This window comes from Zootoca vivipara, chromosome 2 (assembly GCF_963506605.1).
Source record: "Zootoca vivipara chromosome 2, rZooViv1.1, whole genome shotgun sequence".
Taxonomy (NCBI): domain Eukaryota; kingdom Metazoa; phylum Chordata; class Lepidosauria; order Squamata; family Lacertidae; genus Zootoca; species Zootoca vivipara.
In genome coordinates this window covers 122,474,938-122,492,150 of record NC_083277.1, presented here as the reverse complement: position 1 = coordinate 122,492,150, position 17,213 = coordinate 122,474,938, and the positions used below count along the sequence as shown (strand labels likewise).

Here is a 17,213-nt window from a genome sequence, read left to right as displayed (position 1 = left end):
CAGATTACACAGAATGAAGTGGCAGAGTGAGTTGGCAGAGTTCTTGGACTGTACCACTTCAGACTGCTGTTGTGGGGGAGATTTTAAAAAATCCCTTTGTATTTAGATAACTAGCAAGGTTATCAGAAGGTACAGAGTAGGTCTCCCCTTGATGTGCCAAGTTCTCTACATGCAAGGAGGGGATTGTTTTATATGGGGAAAGAGTTAAAAAATGAAATTCCACTCGCAAATCAAGGTGGGTACAGTCCAGGATTCCATCACCTCATTCTCTTTTAATGTGTGACAGATGACTCCAAGTACGTAAGCCAGGATTTTCCTGGGTCAAATCTCATTTCATTCATCAACTCAATAGGTGGCCTCCGGGAAGCTCCTCTGGGAGGGGAAAATATTATATTTTCTGTTTCATTTATATATCCACCTTTCTTCCTTGGGGTTCCATGGGGTTACCAGGAAGCCACCCATTCAGGAACTGACTAGACCCAGACCTGCTTAGTTTTAGCAAGGCTGCTGCATGATGTGCCCCAGGGCAATGCCTCCTTTAACCCCCAACAGAGAAGCTACCAAACTCACCCTCTTTCCATTTTTGGTGAAGAATATTTGAGCTGTCTGGACTTCAAAAGACACTGGCTCAATCCCACAGCCAATCCGGTCCCCAGAGCTGCATTTTGTCCCAAACTGACGGCCCTTGGCTCGGCCATTGTAAAGTCTGGATGGGTAAACACACAAGCAGATCTTGAAGTAAGTTTTAATGAACAGGATGTGTCATTATCCAAGGAAAAATGAACAATATTATGATGCACAAGACTAATAGGGTAACAGTAAACAGGTCTATAATCTTAAAGAACACTCTGAGTTTGGGAAGCTCACCGTTTAAGGTTTCACACTAAGTTCTATCCATTTCCTCACCAAACAGAAGTACCCAGAAATGTCACAAGTGATCCTTCAAAGTTCCCTTGAAAAGAGGGCATAGCCAGAATCCCAGCCCTATTATCTTATCTGTATTCTAGAATTGGCTACTTACACAATGGTATCAGAAAGGCACCAACATCCTACAGCAGTCCACTGCTAGAGTGGGAGAAGACAGATTCAGAAACCAAAAAGACTGATTTCCTTCCCAGTACCACTGTGGTACTTTAAGCAAGGGTTAAAGAAGATTGGGGGGGGGCTGATGAGGCAAATGAGAGGAGTAAATCTTACTGCCCCCCCAAAAAAAACAATAGAATACATAACTCCCCAGACACATGCCAGTCAAGCCAAGATTCTAGAGCAGGGGATCCAGTTGGCTCTCCAGAAGTTCTTCAACTTCAACAACCATCCCTGGCCACTGTCTATGCTGGCTGATGGGCGGTGTCCAACAACACCTGGAGGGCCAGAGGATAGCAACTCCAAATCTAAAATAATGGTTGCTGAAAATGGGGGAGTGTCAGGCCCTGCAAAGCCTCCAAGATGCCTTCTTCAGGGTTTCTCCTCACACGCAACTACTCTGATCACTCTCCCTCCTCTCCCCTCTGTGCTGCAAAACACAGAATGGCAACCCCATGGAGCTTTCAAGCACAAGAGTAAGATCTGCAAGCAAGCAAGAATGGCTGCTGTAGCAAGCAACCCAGATTCTCTGAGAAGAGTCCCGTGTGCATGCAAGCATGGGCACACAGTGCCTCAATACTGAGGAGCCACAACTCTTCAAAGCATATGATGTAAGGGGAAGAGAGTTTTCCCATGGAACCTAAGCCCTGGCAGCTCTTTTAAAAATTGTTTATTATTTCTGAAACATATACCCTCAGCCTTCAATGGCCAATCAGCATTCCTAAGGCAGCTTTCAAAACAGTAAAAGCCAACAAACCACAAGTCATCTAAAAGAAAAAGAAAGCAAAGTACAGTATACAATTCCAAGCAATGGAACTCACAACAACTCAAAAAGAATTAGAAGCTTTAAAAGTTAGCAATGTTAACAACCTGGGAAAGGAAAGGTCTTTGCCTAGCAACAAAATGAAAACAAAGCAGACACCAGACCTGGAGGGAATTTCACAGGCAGGGCATCACTCTCCAGGGGCCACCAACTTTCCTTCTTATGGTGGTACCGGTATGTGCAGCAGAAGAAGACCTTCAGATGCAAATACACACTTAAGAAATACACACTGTCACCAGGAGAAGCGGAGGGGGAAATAAAGAATGCACACCACCATGTGTGAACCTTGCAAAATGTGGGTATTTTACCTACTGTAAATGCACTGGAAACCTGCTTCTAATTCCAGTTTCCCTCACATAAGTGAGTGTGTGTGTGTGTGTGCGCGCGCGCGCGCGCGTGTGTATCAGATATACATGAAATTATTACACCTAAGAGCTCACATTGAATTATTTCAGTGGCTGCAATGTTTAGGCAACTAAAGTATAAGATAACTTGCTTAACTCATTTGATCTACCAGGTGGGTAGTCACTGAATGAGATGATACATTTCAAAGTAACATTTTAAAATGAAAAACTAAGAGTTTGCTTCATCTTAGAACCCTCTATTCCAGGGGTCCCCAAACTACGGTCCCCGGGCCGGATGCGGCCCAATTGGCCTCCCAATCCGGCCCGCGACAACCCCTGCCGCCCGCTGCCCGCTCTTACGGCGCGCGGCGCGGCGGCGATCTTCAAAATCGGCAAAAAATCGCCGAAAATCCTTTGTGCGCATGCGTATGGGCCTCTCCCGACCCAGAAGAGGTCTTTTCCGATGCACTTCCGGGTCGGGGGAGGCCCATACGCATGCGCACAAGCGATTTTCAGCGATTTTTTCCCCGACCGTGTGCGTGTGCACATGCGCACGGGCGCGCACTCCCCCGCCCTCCGGCCCGCTGCACGCGCACTCCCCTGCGGGCCGGCCCGCCGCGCGGTCGGCGCGGCGGGCACCGGCCCGAAGCCCGGTAAGTCTGGGGACCCCTGCTCTATTCCATCAAACGCAGGAGAGAGCCAGTCATGGCACATGTGCATCACCTAAAAGCAAGTAAAAGTATGGATTTTATGAATGGCAAATTGAAGCAACCAAGTTCTGCTGAATCAATTGACCGCCAGTCAGTGCTTTTTTCTAAAAAAAAAATGTTTGGGGTACTCTCATTTTCCTACTCATATTGAAATACTGCCCCTCAATGAGGCCAAACTTAGATTCACCAAATGTTTAGGGATAATGCGTCCCCCTGCATTTCCCCCCCCCCGAAACAAAGCACTGGCCATACTTATTTCTTACACCCATGGAAGGAAAAACATGCAGAATGGCTCTTAAGCTCCTGAAAGGTAAGCAGTTAACTCACTTGCCATCATCGGCATGGTAGGCAACTGAATCCGGTAGCCATCCGGGTTGATGGTCCAGGCTATAATACTGAGGCACCAGCCCCACTGCAATGGTCCCTCGCACACCACTGTCCACAATTGACACCTAGGAACAAGACGGAAGAAAGAATGTACCAAGACAGTAGTACCAAGACTTTCCTCCAAGGAAGAGGGCCGGTTTCCTGCCTGGTATATAAAGGAAACATGTGTGGGTTGCTGAGTAGATTTTAAAACAAGCTGACTTTTGTGCAGAATGTAACAATAAATAATATTGGGGACTAGAGGTGAGAAATGTTATTTGACATGACAAGATAGCAGAGTCACTGTAGCATATGAACTAAGAGGAACAAGTTCCCGGCACAAATCTCTCATACAAAAAAAATATGTAGGTGACTTTAGGGAAGGTACTAATCTCTTGACTTCAAATTTTCCATCTGCAACATGGGCATACTACTGACATGCAGGGGTGGCCAACTCCCAAGAGACTGCGATCTACTCACAGAGTTAAAAACTGACAGTGATCTACACCCTTTTTGGGGGTTCAGGTCAAAGTTGTTGAGCTTTTTTTAGGAAGGAAGGAGGTCCATTTTGGGGAGGTTCAGGTCAAAGTTGTTGAGTTTTTTCAGGGGGGACGTAAAATGTTAAGATTTTTTTAGGGGAGTCACAGTTGTTCAGCTTCTTTGGAGGGAGCCAATGATCTACCAGTGATCTACCGCAGACGTCCAGTGATCTACTAGTAGATCACGATCTACCTGTTGGACATGCCTGCATAGGGTTTGTTATGAAGATTTCAGACATAAGACACAAGAGCATTTTAAACTCCGTAACACACTCTATAATGGCTCAGAATAGGGGTCGGCAAGATTTACCTTGCCTGGGCTGGTTCACTCTAGTGGAGATCCCGCTGTGGGCCAGATTGCGCACCCCCCACCCCGATTTTCTGCGTCTGTGCAGACGCGATTTCCGGCACCACAGAAGCGAGCCCCACATCGCGCTACGCTGGTTTAGTGCAGTGCACTGGGACTTGCTGAGCGAGCGGCTCAGTTCGGGGGCGGCTCATAGGCAGGTTAAATGACCCCCGTGGGCCGCTTGTGACCCATGGGCCTTAGGTTGCCAACCCCTGGGCTAAGATTGTATCCAACTGTGTGTAAGCAGAATGAACATCCACTTGAGCAACATGACTTCACCTTCCTCTCCTCTCTCCTGCACATCTTCAAAATCTGCTTAGGGGATTAGGGGACTCTCCAGAGAAGATCTGGGGAGTGCAGGAGAAAGTAGGGAAAGTTGAAGTCTGTTCACACCACACTTGATTCTGCCCACTATCGTGAAATTATCTACCTTTTGGGACCACACATCTCTCTGCTCACAAGAATGTGGAGAATGGGTCAAATAGCTATTACCGGTAAATATTACAAGTGGGATCTGCAACAAAATGTGGTGGTTAAGAGTGCAAAATTCTACCAAGGCCCCTTTTCCAGGACACTCCATGGCATACTTGCTCCAGGTTTCTGCTCCCACTCCACCCCACAAGTCTGTCAGCATTTCATCCTCATGAAGAATGTTCAGTCATCATTGGGCTGTGGTGTTTGGGGGGGGGCACTCCTAAGGATTATTTAGTATTTCTGCAAACCTTGAGTTTGCCCAAGACCATTGATCAGTTGCTACCTCCATTTTGGCTACATAAAGATCCAAATCTGGAGAATGGAATCTGCTCTCCCCTTCCCACTAACTTGCTAGCACAATGACCCCACTGGCAATGAATCCTGCTGAGCCAATGGCGTAAGGACATGACATGGCCTTAGCATCAATTGCCAGATTCTCTACCACGCACAGACTGTCAAAGGCAACTCAAATGCTCTTAAAAACAGTTCTCCCCACTATGTATGGAGGATGGCTTCAGAAGGACGCAATAGGCATACGCCCTGCCAGCCCTGTGCCATTTTACGAGTCTCACAAAATGGCACTGCACTTGCAGGATGCTGTGAATGCACCCCTCAAAGTAGGGTGGCGTCAGCAGTGTTGGCCAGTCAGGCTCCCCAATGCCATGGCCAGGCAGGTGGCACAGCGCAGCACAGTGCCGCTAGCTCCAGTGGGCAGGCATCGATCTGGCGGCGCACTCCACCCACCCCAGGCACCAGCAAAGAACACTCTGTCACTGCTTGGAGCCCTTAATATGCTTAGCAACGACTTACCGTGCCAGAGCCTCAACTTACCTAGAATGAGTTTTTACACATTCTAAGACCCATCAATACAAATGCAGTCCTGTCAGCCATATACTGTATTATGGTCTGCCATGTCCAGGACAACTCTGTTTACAAGCAGCATTGAGAGATGGTTTAAAGGTCACAGTAGACCACCATACATTGCTGCTGGGCTCTACTCAGCTTGGTGGTTCTAGGATGTTTACCATCATTAGCAGCTCTTCCCTTGACCCAACCCCCACTATTATGTTTGTCATACCTGACTTTTTCCCTTCAATGCAGAAATCGTGAAACTACAACATCTCTAACAAATGGCTGCCTAGGCTCTCCTTAAATACATCCAAAGGAAGGAGAACCTCCTAAGCCAGCCTAACCCACTGCCAAACAGCTGGTTCTAGCCTGGCCCTCAGCAGCAACAGAAAACAAAACTGTTAAGACACAAAAAGTGAAAACCACAGAGTTAACAGCATTTATCAAAATGCTGTTGCTCCAAACCTGTTGCAAAAAGAAAAAAAGAAACAAAAAAAGATGCCTCCCAATTGTCAAGAGAGCTGAGCAAGTTACCTCAAAATAATTGTTGTCTTTGGTCAGTGGGCGAGGAGCAACATAGCAGCCGACTTCACCAGAATTTCCATGGTAACTGCAGAAAAGATATGAGGTCAGCTTCTCCACTAATCAAAGTACAGAATGCAAAAAGCTTTAGAAGCAGAAGCAAATACCGGTAAGAAAACTGAGGCCTAGATATGAGGCTACGACAAAAGAAGCAAGGGACTATCAACAGTAAAGCCCTAAACTTCAGCAATCACCTCCTTCCTGGAGCAAGATCTCTACACTACTGATACGGTATTTCTTCATGACACTGACTAGGCTAGAAGCCACTTGGAGACAGAATAACTGGGCCAGAGGTAGCCAACATGGTGCCCTCCAGATGTTGATAAACTATAGTTCCTATCATATCTAACCACGGGTACATGCTAGCTGAGGCTGATGGGAGTTGTAGTCTAACAACATCCAGAGGGATCTGGCTACAACTGACCTCAGCAAAGGTGTATAATTCAATGCTTTAGAGACCTTCAACATTTGGTTTACAGGGCAGGAGAGTTTAAAAGCCACAAAAGGAATTAAATGACCCAGACGTCAGTTCTCCAATTTTAAAACACTTATTTCTTTCCCTATAATTCAGGACTAGAGAACTTCGGTTTTATTTTACAACTTAGAAATATTTTCTTTTTAATATGTTGTCTGGAGAGTTACCAAAGAGAGATAAAATTGCTTTAATGGTTAGGTCTGACCCACTCAGTCAGCTGACCAACCTGTTCTAAATGACAGCAAAGTTGCTGTACCAAGTGGGTCACTAAAGAAGGAGAGTGATCTATGAACTTTTTTCTTTCTTTTTTTATAAAAAGGAAAGTCAGCAGTGAGGTGGGGCTTAAATGCCATTAAATTTCTGGTGCACACAGAAATATTCTTAATCCAGTACAGCCATTCTGGAGTTTAAAACTTTTGGTGCTCTGATTGTTTCAACAACTAGGCCATCTGTCTTGTAGATCTGAGTTTATTCCACATACGAGAAGTGAGGTTACAGGGAACCAGGCAGAGGGCCTTCTCGGTAGTGGCACCCGCCCTGTGGAACGTCCTCCCATCAGATGTCAAGGAAATAAACAACTACCTGACTTTTAGAAGACATCTGAAGGCAGCTCTGTTTAGGAAAGTTTTTAATGTTTTATCGTGTTTTTAATATTCTATTGGGAGCCGCCCAGAGTGGCTGGGGAAACCCAGCCAGATTGGCGGGATATAAATATTAAATATATTATCATATTCTTGTAAGAATATCTAATAAATGCAAAGTGTGCTTCTTCAAAAGTCCAAAATAGATTCCTCGGCTTTCTCAGCACCAAAAATTACCTTAATGTGTCTCCATCAACAAGGATATGTTTGAACCTTTCTTGGTAGCGAACAGCTCGCACCTCTCGGATCTCCCGGATCCTTCTCCTCCAGTTCAGAAATCTGTAGTGCAGGTTTAAATCATCCATTATGGCTGTAAGGATCTACCTATGGGAGAAGATCATGTTCAAAAAGAAGTCCATGTTGAACTGAGCAAATGCCGCATTGCCATGAATCCAGAGGTTCCAGGGAATATACTATAGGCATCAGTTCTGCTTATTGTGTTAGCAAGCAGCCATTACACACATCATCATCATCATCACTGCTACTAATAATGGTTTACATTTCTGCTCCCCAATCCCTAGTGGAACAAGTTTGGACAAAATAAAACAAGGTTCAAACCCTCAGCTGGTCATGAAGCTTCCAAGACAGATATGGACAATCTACTAGAAAACCAGGAGTGGGATACTTGGGATAACCAGTTTCCAACAGTTAGTGATGTTATCTCAACAGCATCCATTTCAACCAAGTTGCTCCAGCCACTGCAGCAAACTGATTACCATTCCTTAATCCTGCACCAAGCAGTGTTAACTCAGCATTACACAATCAAATGTCAAGTGTACAATTGCACAACTCAGTTATTAAGTTGACAACTACTCAGCTTCCCACAAAAAGAGGCACATGTGACAACTAACGCATGCGCCATTTTCGGCACCAGAACTGGGACAGAACAGTGTCTCAGAACCAACCCCTATGCAAATGTGGAGTTGCCTGTATGCATTAAACCAAAGTTTAAAAAAGCATGACATTTAAAATAATAAAATCCAAAGTACAGGTTATGGGGAAATGCTTGGCTAAACAGGTGTGCCTTCACACCTGTTCTGCTAGTGGTGCTTGCTTAGAACATGCTCCAACTTTCTCGGGGCAGCCACAACTCATCTACGGTCTACAGAAACCTCGATATTCCACTCAGAGTCATGTGGTGGCTAGAATGCAACCTAAGAGGAACAGCATTGGGAACTGAGAGATGAAAGCTAGGAACTAAATGGCACCTTAAACCCAGATTATGGGTGCAACAACAGAATGTCTAGGCGTGATTTTTTAATAAAAAGAATACAAAGCTGAAAATGAATGAGCTGCAGCTAAAATATTATGTTCATTTTTCACATGTTCTAGTCCTTCCCCTGCCCCCCCCTATTATTCTTGAGTGGAGAGGCAGGAAAAAGTCCTCCTTTGCTTCCACGCTGAAGTTTTAATCTGAAATCTTAGGCGCTGTACTGCACCCAGAGCTCAGAAAACTGCTCACGCTAATGATATTCTCAGTTGCAAAATGCACCGAACAATGGGAGTTTCTAACACTGAAGAGAAGACCCATTGGATCAAACCAGAGCCCCATCTAATCAAACAATGAGACGCCTGCAGAAGTCCACAAGGAGTGCTGCAGCACATTTTCCACTTGCAATTTCCAGCAGTCTGTGGTATTAGGACCTGTCAATTTAGGGGATGAAACTTAATGTTTACAAATTTCTTCAGTGAGGGGTCTTGAAAATATGTTTTTAGCTGTGAGGAATTCAAATTTGCTATTTTCTGTGTGGTTGGGCAACATTTAGCTTGATATGTTTGATAAAGAAGTACATTACTGTACAGGTAACTGCTTTTGGAAAACACCTTCTGACAACGTCACACAATGCTAAATAATAACATATAACATATAATGTAACTGCAAGTACTTAGCAATCATTTAAAATGAGTTCTATGCAATTCTACACACAAAACTAAATGACCAAAGTATCTTTTGAGCTGCCAAGTCATATCACTACTTTTTAGCACCCCTCCTTTTCGGAATTTGAAAGCTGAAAAACCCAGCCCGCTCTACTGAGGCATTCCGAGGCCCATCCTCTCCCACCCCGGGCAGACATCAAGGCCAGAGCACAGGGAGAGCAGTGAGAAGCCCCTCTCCTTGGAGACGAAGCTCACCCAGGAGCCTCCTGAGCAGGCCGGCCGCATTTCCCACCTCGCGGGGAGGGTGTGGGGCGACAACGCCGCCGCTTCAGAAGCCCTTCCTGGAGGGAGGAGCCAGGCGACGAGGGTTCAAATAGGCTCCGCCCCCGCCGCGCACGGCTTCCTTCCCACGCGGGACCTTCGATGTCACGCAAGGGGGGGGGCTCAGCCCCGCCACCCCCGAGAAGGAGGAGGGGGCGGCAGCAGCAGCAGCAACAGTGCTTCTGCGATACATGCAGAGGGCCTGCCCTTCGCCCCTGAGCGCAGCTGGGCCGCTTCGACGCCAGGCGCCTGGAAACTCACCCGGAGTTTCTCCTCGCTGCCTCCCTCCCAGCCAGGGATGTCACGCAGCGCCCGCCCCACAGGGGAGAGGGGGAAGGGGGCGCCCGCCCCCCGCCGGCAGCCCTTACCCCGAGACGCCCTCGGTCTCCCTCCATGGGCCCCGCCCCTCCCCGCGCTCGCCTCTCCCTCCGGCCGCTGCCGCTTCCTCCTCTCCGCCTCGCGTCTCCTGCCGCCCAGCCAACATCCGGGCTCCGTGGGCCCGCCTTCCCTCTCACGCTTCCTCGCTCGCCGCCCTGTTCGCCGCGTCGCAAAGCTTCGCCCCGCCTCACGCCGGCTCCTCGCTTGCGAGGAAAAGGAGGTAGGAATGGGGGGGGCGTGACGTCGTTTCCCGCGAACGTTGGCGCGTTTTTTTAAGAAGGCTGAGCGAGCGCGACTGTGACGTAAGCAGGGAAGCGCCGCCGCCGCCGCCAGAGGTTGTTATTGCTGTAGAATCGTGCAGTTGGACGTGATCCCTGAGGGAATCTGGAGGTGTGGGAATCGAGCCGTGCCCTTGGCATTATCGGCACCGCGCTCGACCCAAATGAGCTGGCTGACACATCTAGTCATGCACTTCAACTCTCACATCAAAAATATGAAGCGCTACTGAGCTATCCGGGCAGTGGAGGGATTTTCCTTTAAATGGCCACTCATACGCTCCAAATCACGGCATGGTGCATCTGAAGCAACAAATCCAGACACCTTCCTCTGCCCCAGCTGCAATAAAACATGCCTCTCCTGTATTGGTCTCTCTCTATAGCCACAGCAGGTGATGCAACAGTTTGACTTTATCTCTGATATTGCACTCTTCCATTGCTGAGACAGACAGATGGCTGCCAAGTACAGTAATTGGTTCTGGAAGTCCGTACTTAACCTGAAGCATACTTAACCTGAAGCGAACTTTCCCACTGAAAGTAATGGAAAGTGGATTAATCCGTTCTAGACGGGTCCGCAGAGTACTTAAACTGAAAGTACTCAAACCGAGGCGTACTTAAACTGAGGTATGACTGTACATATATCGTAGGCTTTTCCCTGTTTTATCTGTTGTTTTTATCTGTAAGTCGCCTTGAGTCCCTGTTTGGGGGAAAGGGGGGCAATCATCATCATCCTCATGCTCCAGATATGATCTGGCATATCTACATGAAAGATTTGAACTGGTTTAATACTGATTCCTGTTCCCTAGGAGGACCCTTGGATGGGAACTGAAGTTCTGTGCAGGAGCAGGATTTCTTAACCAGAGAACTATCACAGAACTTTCACAAAAGTGCAATACAGTACTCAGTCTGGGTTCTCAGGGGGAAGGGGAGGGGTAGAGAGGAAGGTCCTTTATAACCAGTCGGATCACTGGCTCATCTGCAGGATTTTAAGCAGAAGTTTCCACCCTGCCAAGTAAATACCAGAGATTGAACCTATGAGTTTTTGTATGCAAAGCATATGCTCTGTCACTGCCGATTCGCAAAAATAAAATTGATGTAGAACTGATACTTGTGGGGTGGACATGCTGTAAAGTGAGGAGAAAATTCCAAAGGAAATCTTGGTAGGCCCTGCTCTGAATGAGTTATACCAGGCACCCCCAAACTTCGGCCCTCCAGATGTTTTGGACTACAATTCCCATCTTCCCTGACCACTTGTCCTGTTAGCTAGGGATCATGGGAATTGTAGGCCAAAACATCTGGAGGGCCGAAGTTTGGGGATGCCTGTGTTATACTATAAAAAGTACAATTAAGCCTGTTTTCAAGATGGTAGGTAAAAAGCCAAACATCTGTTTGCTTAGAGGTGTAGTCAGGACAGAGTACATCATTTGCAGGTTTCCAATAGCCTTCTCCTTGCAGCCTTCCACAGTAAAGGGCATTCTGCCATTTAACATTGATGAGGGTGGAGAGAAAATTAGATTATGATACTTGGCAGCAGCTGCCAGGAAGTTGTTTTTGGCTGGGGAGTTGAACAGCACTGAACAGGAGCAGTCTATCTGAACTTCAGCAGTAGTACCACTTGAAGCTCTACAGCCGTTTTTAACTCACCAAACCTCAGAGGCAAGGATAGCAGAACTGGGAGCTTATCCTGGGTAAAGGAAGGACACGTCACAGTGCTGCAGAGCTCAGAAAGTGCAAGGAGCATAAGGGGACCCCAGTTCCAAAGTTTAGAAGCTGGATGTGCACCATCTAGCAGCATAAACCTGGGGGGGAAATTCTTTCACTGAGGCAGCAGCCTTTATCCCTAGAGTGCAATAGCTGTCAATCATTAAATAAAGGATCCAATCAATAACCACTGTTCGTTAACAGCACCTCTTCCAACAGCCCACTGAGAGGCTTGAAACAGATGAAAGGAAGGCCCTGTAAGATGATGGGAGCTGTAATTTAACAGCATCTGGAGGGAAACAGGCTCCTTGCCCTTGAACATCATTGAGGATGCAAAAACAGACATCCTATTAAAGTGTGATAGATCACCAACCCCAACAGTGTTGCCACCAATCAGCAGGTGAAGAATACTGAAGTTGGAAGACCAAGGGAAAGTATGAGTGCATGCGGAATAAATTGTGAGTACAATACACGGTGGAAGTTATTGTCAACCTACTGCGGAAGTGAAGGCGGGCACCTTAACTTAATATTTCCATGCTTTCTGGTGCATAAGTGAATTGTAACTTAAGAGGGAGGGAGGAATACATATCCTGCAGAAATGAAGCCAGACTCATTACATGCAGGTAATTTGCTCTATTTTCAGCTCTTTTATGACCTTGGGTCATTTCGCTATAGTTCTCTGTTCCTTGGCTTTCCGCCAGGAATGCAGAAGCAAAATTTTGCCCACTGTTGTTTCTGCACTGTAGCCCTGTCTTCGCTGATGTAGCATTGCTATTCTATAATTTGCTCGAAGTACAATTAAAATGGAGGTTTCACAGGGTGCTTAATATAGTGCTGCACTGTCCTGTCCAGCAATGCTCTTCCACATAACCAAGAACCTTCTTTAATGTTTACTTTATGTATAAATCCCCTTTCCAATGTTTAAGATTTCCTGTTTGCAGGGCCCGCCTATTTTGTTACTCTATGTTGACTTCATTGGGAGACTTAAGTAATGAAAAGTGTCTTAATGAGCCACTTTAAATGCCCTACTATGAGATTCTGTTCCAGGTGCAGTGGGAGTGGAGATTTAATCACTGGTTTCCTTCTATTATTTATTTTCATTTTTAATGGGGTAATAGTGCTTTTTCACTTTTAAAAAATGAAAACAATGAACAAAAACTATTAAAGCTTTCACCCTCATGGTAACAGAATTTTTTTTACTCAACCTTATTAGCTTTCAAAAACAACATGCAACCCTCTGGCAAGCACCCTGAAGTGCTGGTTATTGTATATATATATATACACAATAAAGAAGCTAAAAGAACAGGACAAGGCTATATGTCTTTCTTTCTTTTTTTAGCACACCTCCTTCTGTAAGCAAAGTCTTAACCAGGCTTCCCCAAACTTCAGCCCTCCAGATGTTTTGGACTACAATTCCCATCATCCCTGACCACTGGTCCTGTTAGCTAGGGGTCATGGGAGTTGTAGGTCAAAACATCTGGAGGGCCACAGTTGGGGGATGCCTGGTCTTAACTGTTGGCCACAAACCATCAGCAGCCCTGAACAGGCCAAGTCCCAGAAGGGTTAAGGATCACTACAAAGCAGCCATCCCCAACATGCTGTCCTCCAGATGTTGCTGGACTAGCACTCCCATCATCCCTGACCACTGGGCATGCTGGCTGAGGCTGGTGGAAGTTGTTGTTGAACAAACATCTGGAAAGCACCAGGTTGGGAGACGCTGCTATAGAATTCCTGATGAGCTTCCAACACAGCCTTGGCACCACCCACCCCATGAGTTTTCCCCAGCCCTTTTTCTCCTGGGCCCAATAACAACGCTGCCACTCCACCAGGGGAGAGCAGAGGCTGCCATTCCAAGGGTCATTCCTGAAAATTACATCTTGTCTGCCTTCTCCCTTTCCGTAGGTCAGGGAGCATTCCATTAGACTCCTGAGAGCTGCATCTCCTTCCCGGTACATGGGCGATCAAGTGCCAAAAGTCAAGAGCAGAGATTCCTCTGGAATTTTGCCTATGGGAGTGCAAAAAGGCTGCTGCAAAGGTCTGTTATAAGGCTATAAAAGGGCATGTGCACTCACAGGGATGTGATGATCTTTTCTGATTGTGCAAGAGCAACATGCAGAGTAAAAGGAGTTTGAAAGATAGCTTTAGCTTTAAAGGGTGCCATCCTTTTGCAGAGCCTCTATAAGGTGACTGAATTCAGTAAAGGGCAGAAGAGAACATGTGGGTACCTGCAGCTTTTCCCACTTCTGCCAACAGACTCCAACATGTCAAACTGCATCTGCCAATATTCCCTCCTCTGCACAAGGACTAGAGCAGGGGTTGGCAAACTAAGGCCCGGGGGCTGGATGTTGCCCCCCAGGCTCATACAACACGGTAAATCTGCCCCACGGACCCTGCTGCTCGGTCGGTCAGTTCCCGCGCGCTGCGGACGCCTCATCACATGGGGACTGACTTCCACGATGCTGGCACGGCCTGCAACCAATCCGAAGCCTCGCTGATCACGGCTGAGGATGGAGAGGCTGGCAGGCGGGTGGCAGGTCTGGGCTACGCCATGGGCATCATGACAAGCATGTCGTGGCGCTTCATGTTGTGGTGTGGGGTTTGTGATTTCAGCTCTCTTGACATAATATGCTGGAAACAGTTCTCTAGTAACACTTCTTTATTAAAGCAAACAAGACTGAGCTCTGAGGAGAGGAAAGCTACATTTATAGGGACGGGGGACTAACTAGAAAGGGATTCATTTTGGAGGGAACAATATCAGGCAATCACAGTGCTGCCTTTTGGAGGAAACCAATAAGACAGAGGATCCAAATACAGCAGCTTAAGTGAACCAATAGTAGCTGTACCTTCTGGAACCAAAAGGCAGTTACTTTACCCTAATGCAAATACAAACAATAGTAATAAAATCCTTTGACTCAATACACAACACTTCACTCGGAGCTTGGCGCGCCTGGGAGCTCCGTGGGGACGGGCCAATGGAGCAGCTGCTGCTCGTCAACAACGCCAATGAGCAGGTGCCGCCGAGACGCGCTCCTGAGTGCATGCAGAGTGCGTTCCTCCTCCAGGTCCAGAGGCAGCTGCGGGACCGGCCTGAGGGTAATTATATTTTTCAAAATATAGTCCAGCCCCCCACAAGGTCTGAGGGACAGCAGACTGCCCCCCCCCCCGATGGAAAAGTTTGCTGGCACCTGGACTAGAGGTACTAGCACAAGGCTGCCAACTTTTAAGGTGGCTCCTGTAGCTCCTGTACCCGTTTAACTCAGTGTTGTTTGATTCTAACTCCCATCATCCCTGATCATTGGCCATTTTGGTTGGGGCTGATGGAAATTGGGAATTCAATACCATTTGGAAAGGCACCTTGTTGGTTATGTCTGCAGCTTGACCTGGAGCCATTCGCAAGTGATTTATGTTTCATGCCATGAAAAGCTTTACCTAATTATTGAGAGCAAACCTCTCAAAAGGCACAGGAACCAGTTGGGCTGTTATCTGACAGCCCTATTTTAGAGCCATGTCTTCTATTGCATCCTATCTCCCTGAATCCAGCTGTGTGCTGCTCCCAAGGATTGCCACCATTTTGCTAGTCCCAGTTTCTTTAACAGCAGCCAGATGTCCAGACAAACATTAGCAGGTGATAATATTTAATCTCCATGCTGCGAAACATTATGCAAACTGGTGTCTGAAGGTGCACAAGCAGCCAAAGCTGCATTTTTCTGATCAGTTGGCAGCCTTAATCAGTGGTGAAGACTGCAAGATTCCCCTGGAGGCAGTACTCCACTGAATACCAAATGCCAAGTACAAAGGACAGGAGGAGGGTTGTTTCTTACATGTCCTGTTCGTGGGCTTTTTCCCAGAAGCATCTGGGACCTAGATGCGGACCTAGATGGCCCTTAGTGGGCAGACTACCAGGCTCTCCTTTGGCTATGGATCCCAAGATCCATCAAGCAAAGCCAGAAGCAAAGTAGTGACTCAGGCAGACAAACATGTGCTGAGAATTCAGGAACAGGGTGCAGCTGAACACAAGCTCACCCCAGGAATTTGTGATGGGTACCAAAAGAAACCAAGGTCACAAATCCTTTCACACAAAATTCCACTCCTGGTTTCCCCCCAAACATTCTTTTTTTCAGCAACCTAATGGATTGTTAGTCAGAAATTCTTGCAGATCTTATACACATTATTATATACAAAACTTATGCAGAAGGATATTCTCTTCCGCTCTAACCACTTAGCTTTATTCACTCCCCACACAGAACAGGTAATGCAACCAAAGGGTTCCTCATCCCCTGTACATTGTAAGTGCTTGCCAAGCAGGAACACTAAGTCTTAAGAGCAACTTTTCAAAAACAACCCAAGTGATGGATGTCATGTTTTTGGAAAGAACCAGCCAAGAAGGGAAATAGCTGGGCAATTGAATTACACAACAGAGATGGACTGGAAACTTTAAGTATTCCAAGCATTCTGCCTGGATCCAAACAGAATAAAATTTTAAGAGTGGAAGGAAGAGCCAATCTCTTCCCCTCCCCCCCCAAAAAGGGGACACACAAAAGGGCCCTGAGCAGGGAAGTTTTTGCTCATTGCCGGCTTTTGTTTGGAAATAGTTTCGACATCATCCCCAAATAATTACATTAAGTCAAACAGGAGGAGTTAGGGAGGCGGACTCCTCTAACTCTCAGCCTAACCTACTTTGCAGGGTTGTTGTGAGGGTAAAAGCAAGGTAACCCCGTGTATTCTGCCTTGACCTTCTTAGACAAATGAGTGGGTGTCAGTTAAATTGCAGCCCATGCCTAAATCGGTAACCCAGAAGTCCTAAGTTAAAAAGGGACAACTTTCACTAGTGTGTCTTAACCTATCTTTTATGCACATTCCAGGAAGACCCAATGAACATAGTGGGACATGTTTGGAGGTAAATGACATCAAATTACATTTACTTAGGAGTAAGCTCAACTGAGCTCTGGTAAAGACTCACCTTGAGCAGACACACAAGCTCTGCAATCCTAACCCACTGATCTGGCAGTAAGACCCACAGACATGGTTAGGATTGCAGCCAAAGCTCCTGCCACATATTTCCATACCCAGAAGATTCAGCCTGCTGTTAAAGGCACAGGAGCAGATTTTAAAAGGTGGTTTGCACAGCTGCAGAGAAAGGAGCTGAACTGGAGAATTGCAGGAAAAGAGGAAAGAGCATGAAATAAAAGGGGGAAAATAAATTCGTTCAAGCCTTATGCTTCGATTTTGTGGTTGTAATGCCCTGATACCTAATTATCATCCTTCAGCACACAGATGTTACAAGTGTCAGCAATTTATTCCCACTAACTGATGGTTAGTTATAACCACAAACAAGCACTCAGGTTGAAACTCCTGTCTCTCTTCCCCAACCCCATGCATTTAACAGCTTTGTGACAGGCAGAAATCCAATAGGTAAAGTGTTCCT

At 46.6% G+C, this 17,213-nt stretch overlaps 1 protein-coding gene across 10 annotated transcripts in view; it reads right to left on the bottom strand.

Moving 5' to 3' along the window:
- The window catches only part of SPRYD3 (SPRY domain containing 3), a 43,736-nt gene extending 33,809 nt beyond the window's left edge, over positions 1 to 9,927 (bottom strand). Inside the window, exons 1-5 of one of the 10 annotated variants that reach the window (XM_035102016.2) lie at positions 9,803 to 9,927; positions 7,413 to 7,559; positions 6,072 to 6,147; positions 3,288 to 3,412; positions 571 to 706 (exon numbers count right to left, since the gene is read on the bottom strand). In XM_035102016.2, the coding sequence (XP_034957907.2) occupies positions 571 to 706; positions 3,288 to 3,412; positions 6,072 to 6,147; positions 7,413 to 7,540 (465 nt within the window). In that variant the 5' untranslated portion in view covers positions 7,541 to 7,559; positions 9,803 to 9,927. The other 9 variants (XM_035102039.2, XM_035102002.2, XM_035102025.2 and 6 more) reach the window with 9 other exon arrangements.
- Positions 9,928 to 17,213: the final 7,286 nt, after the last annotated feature.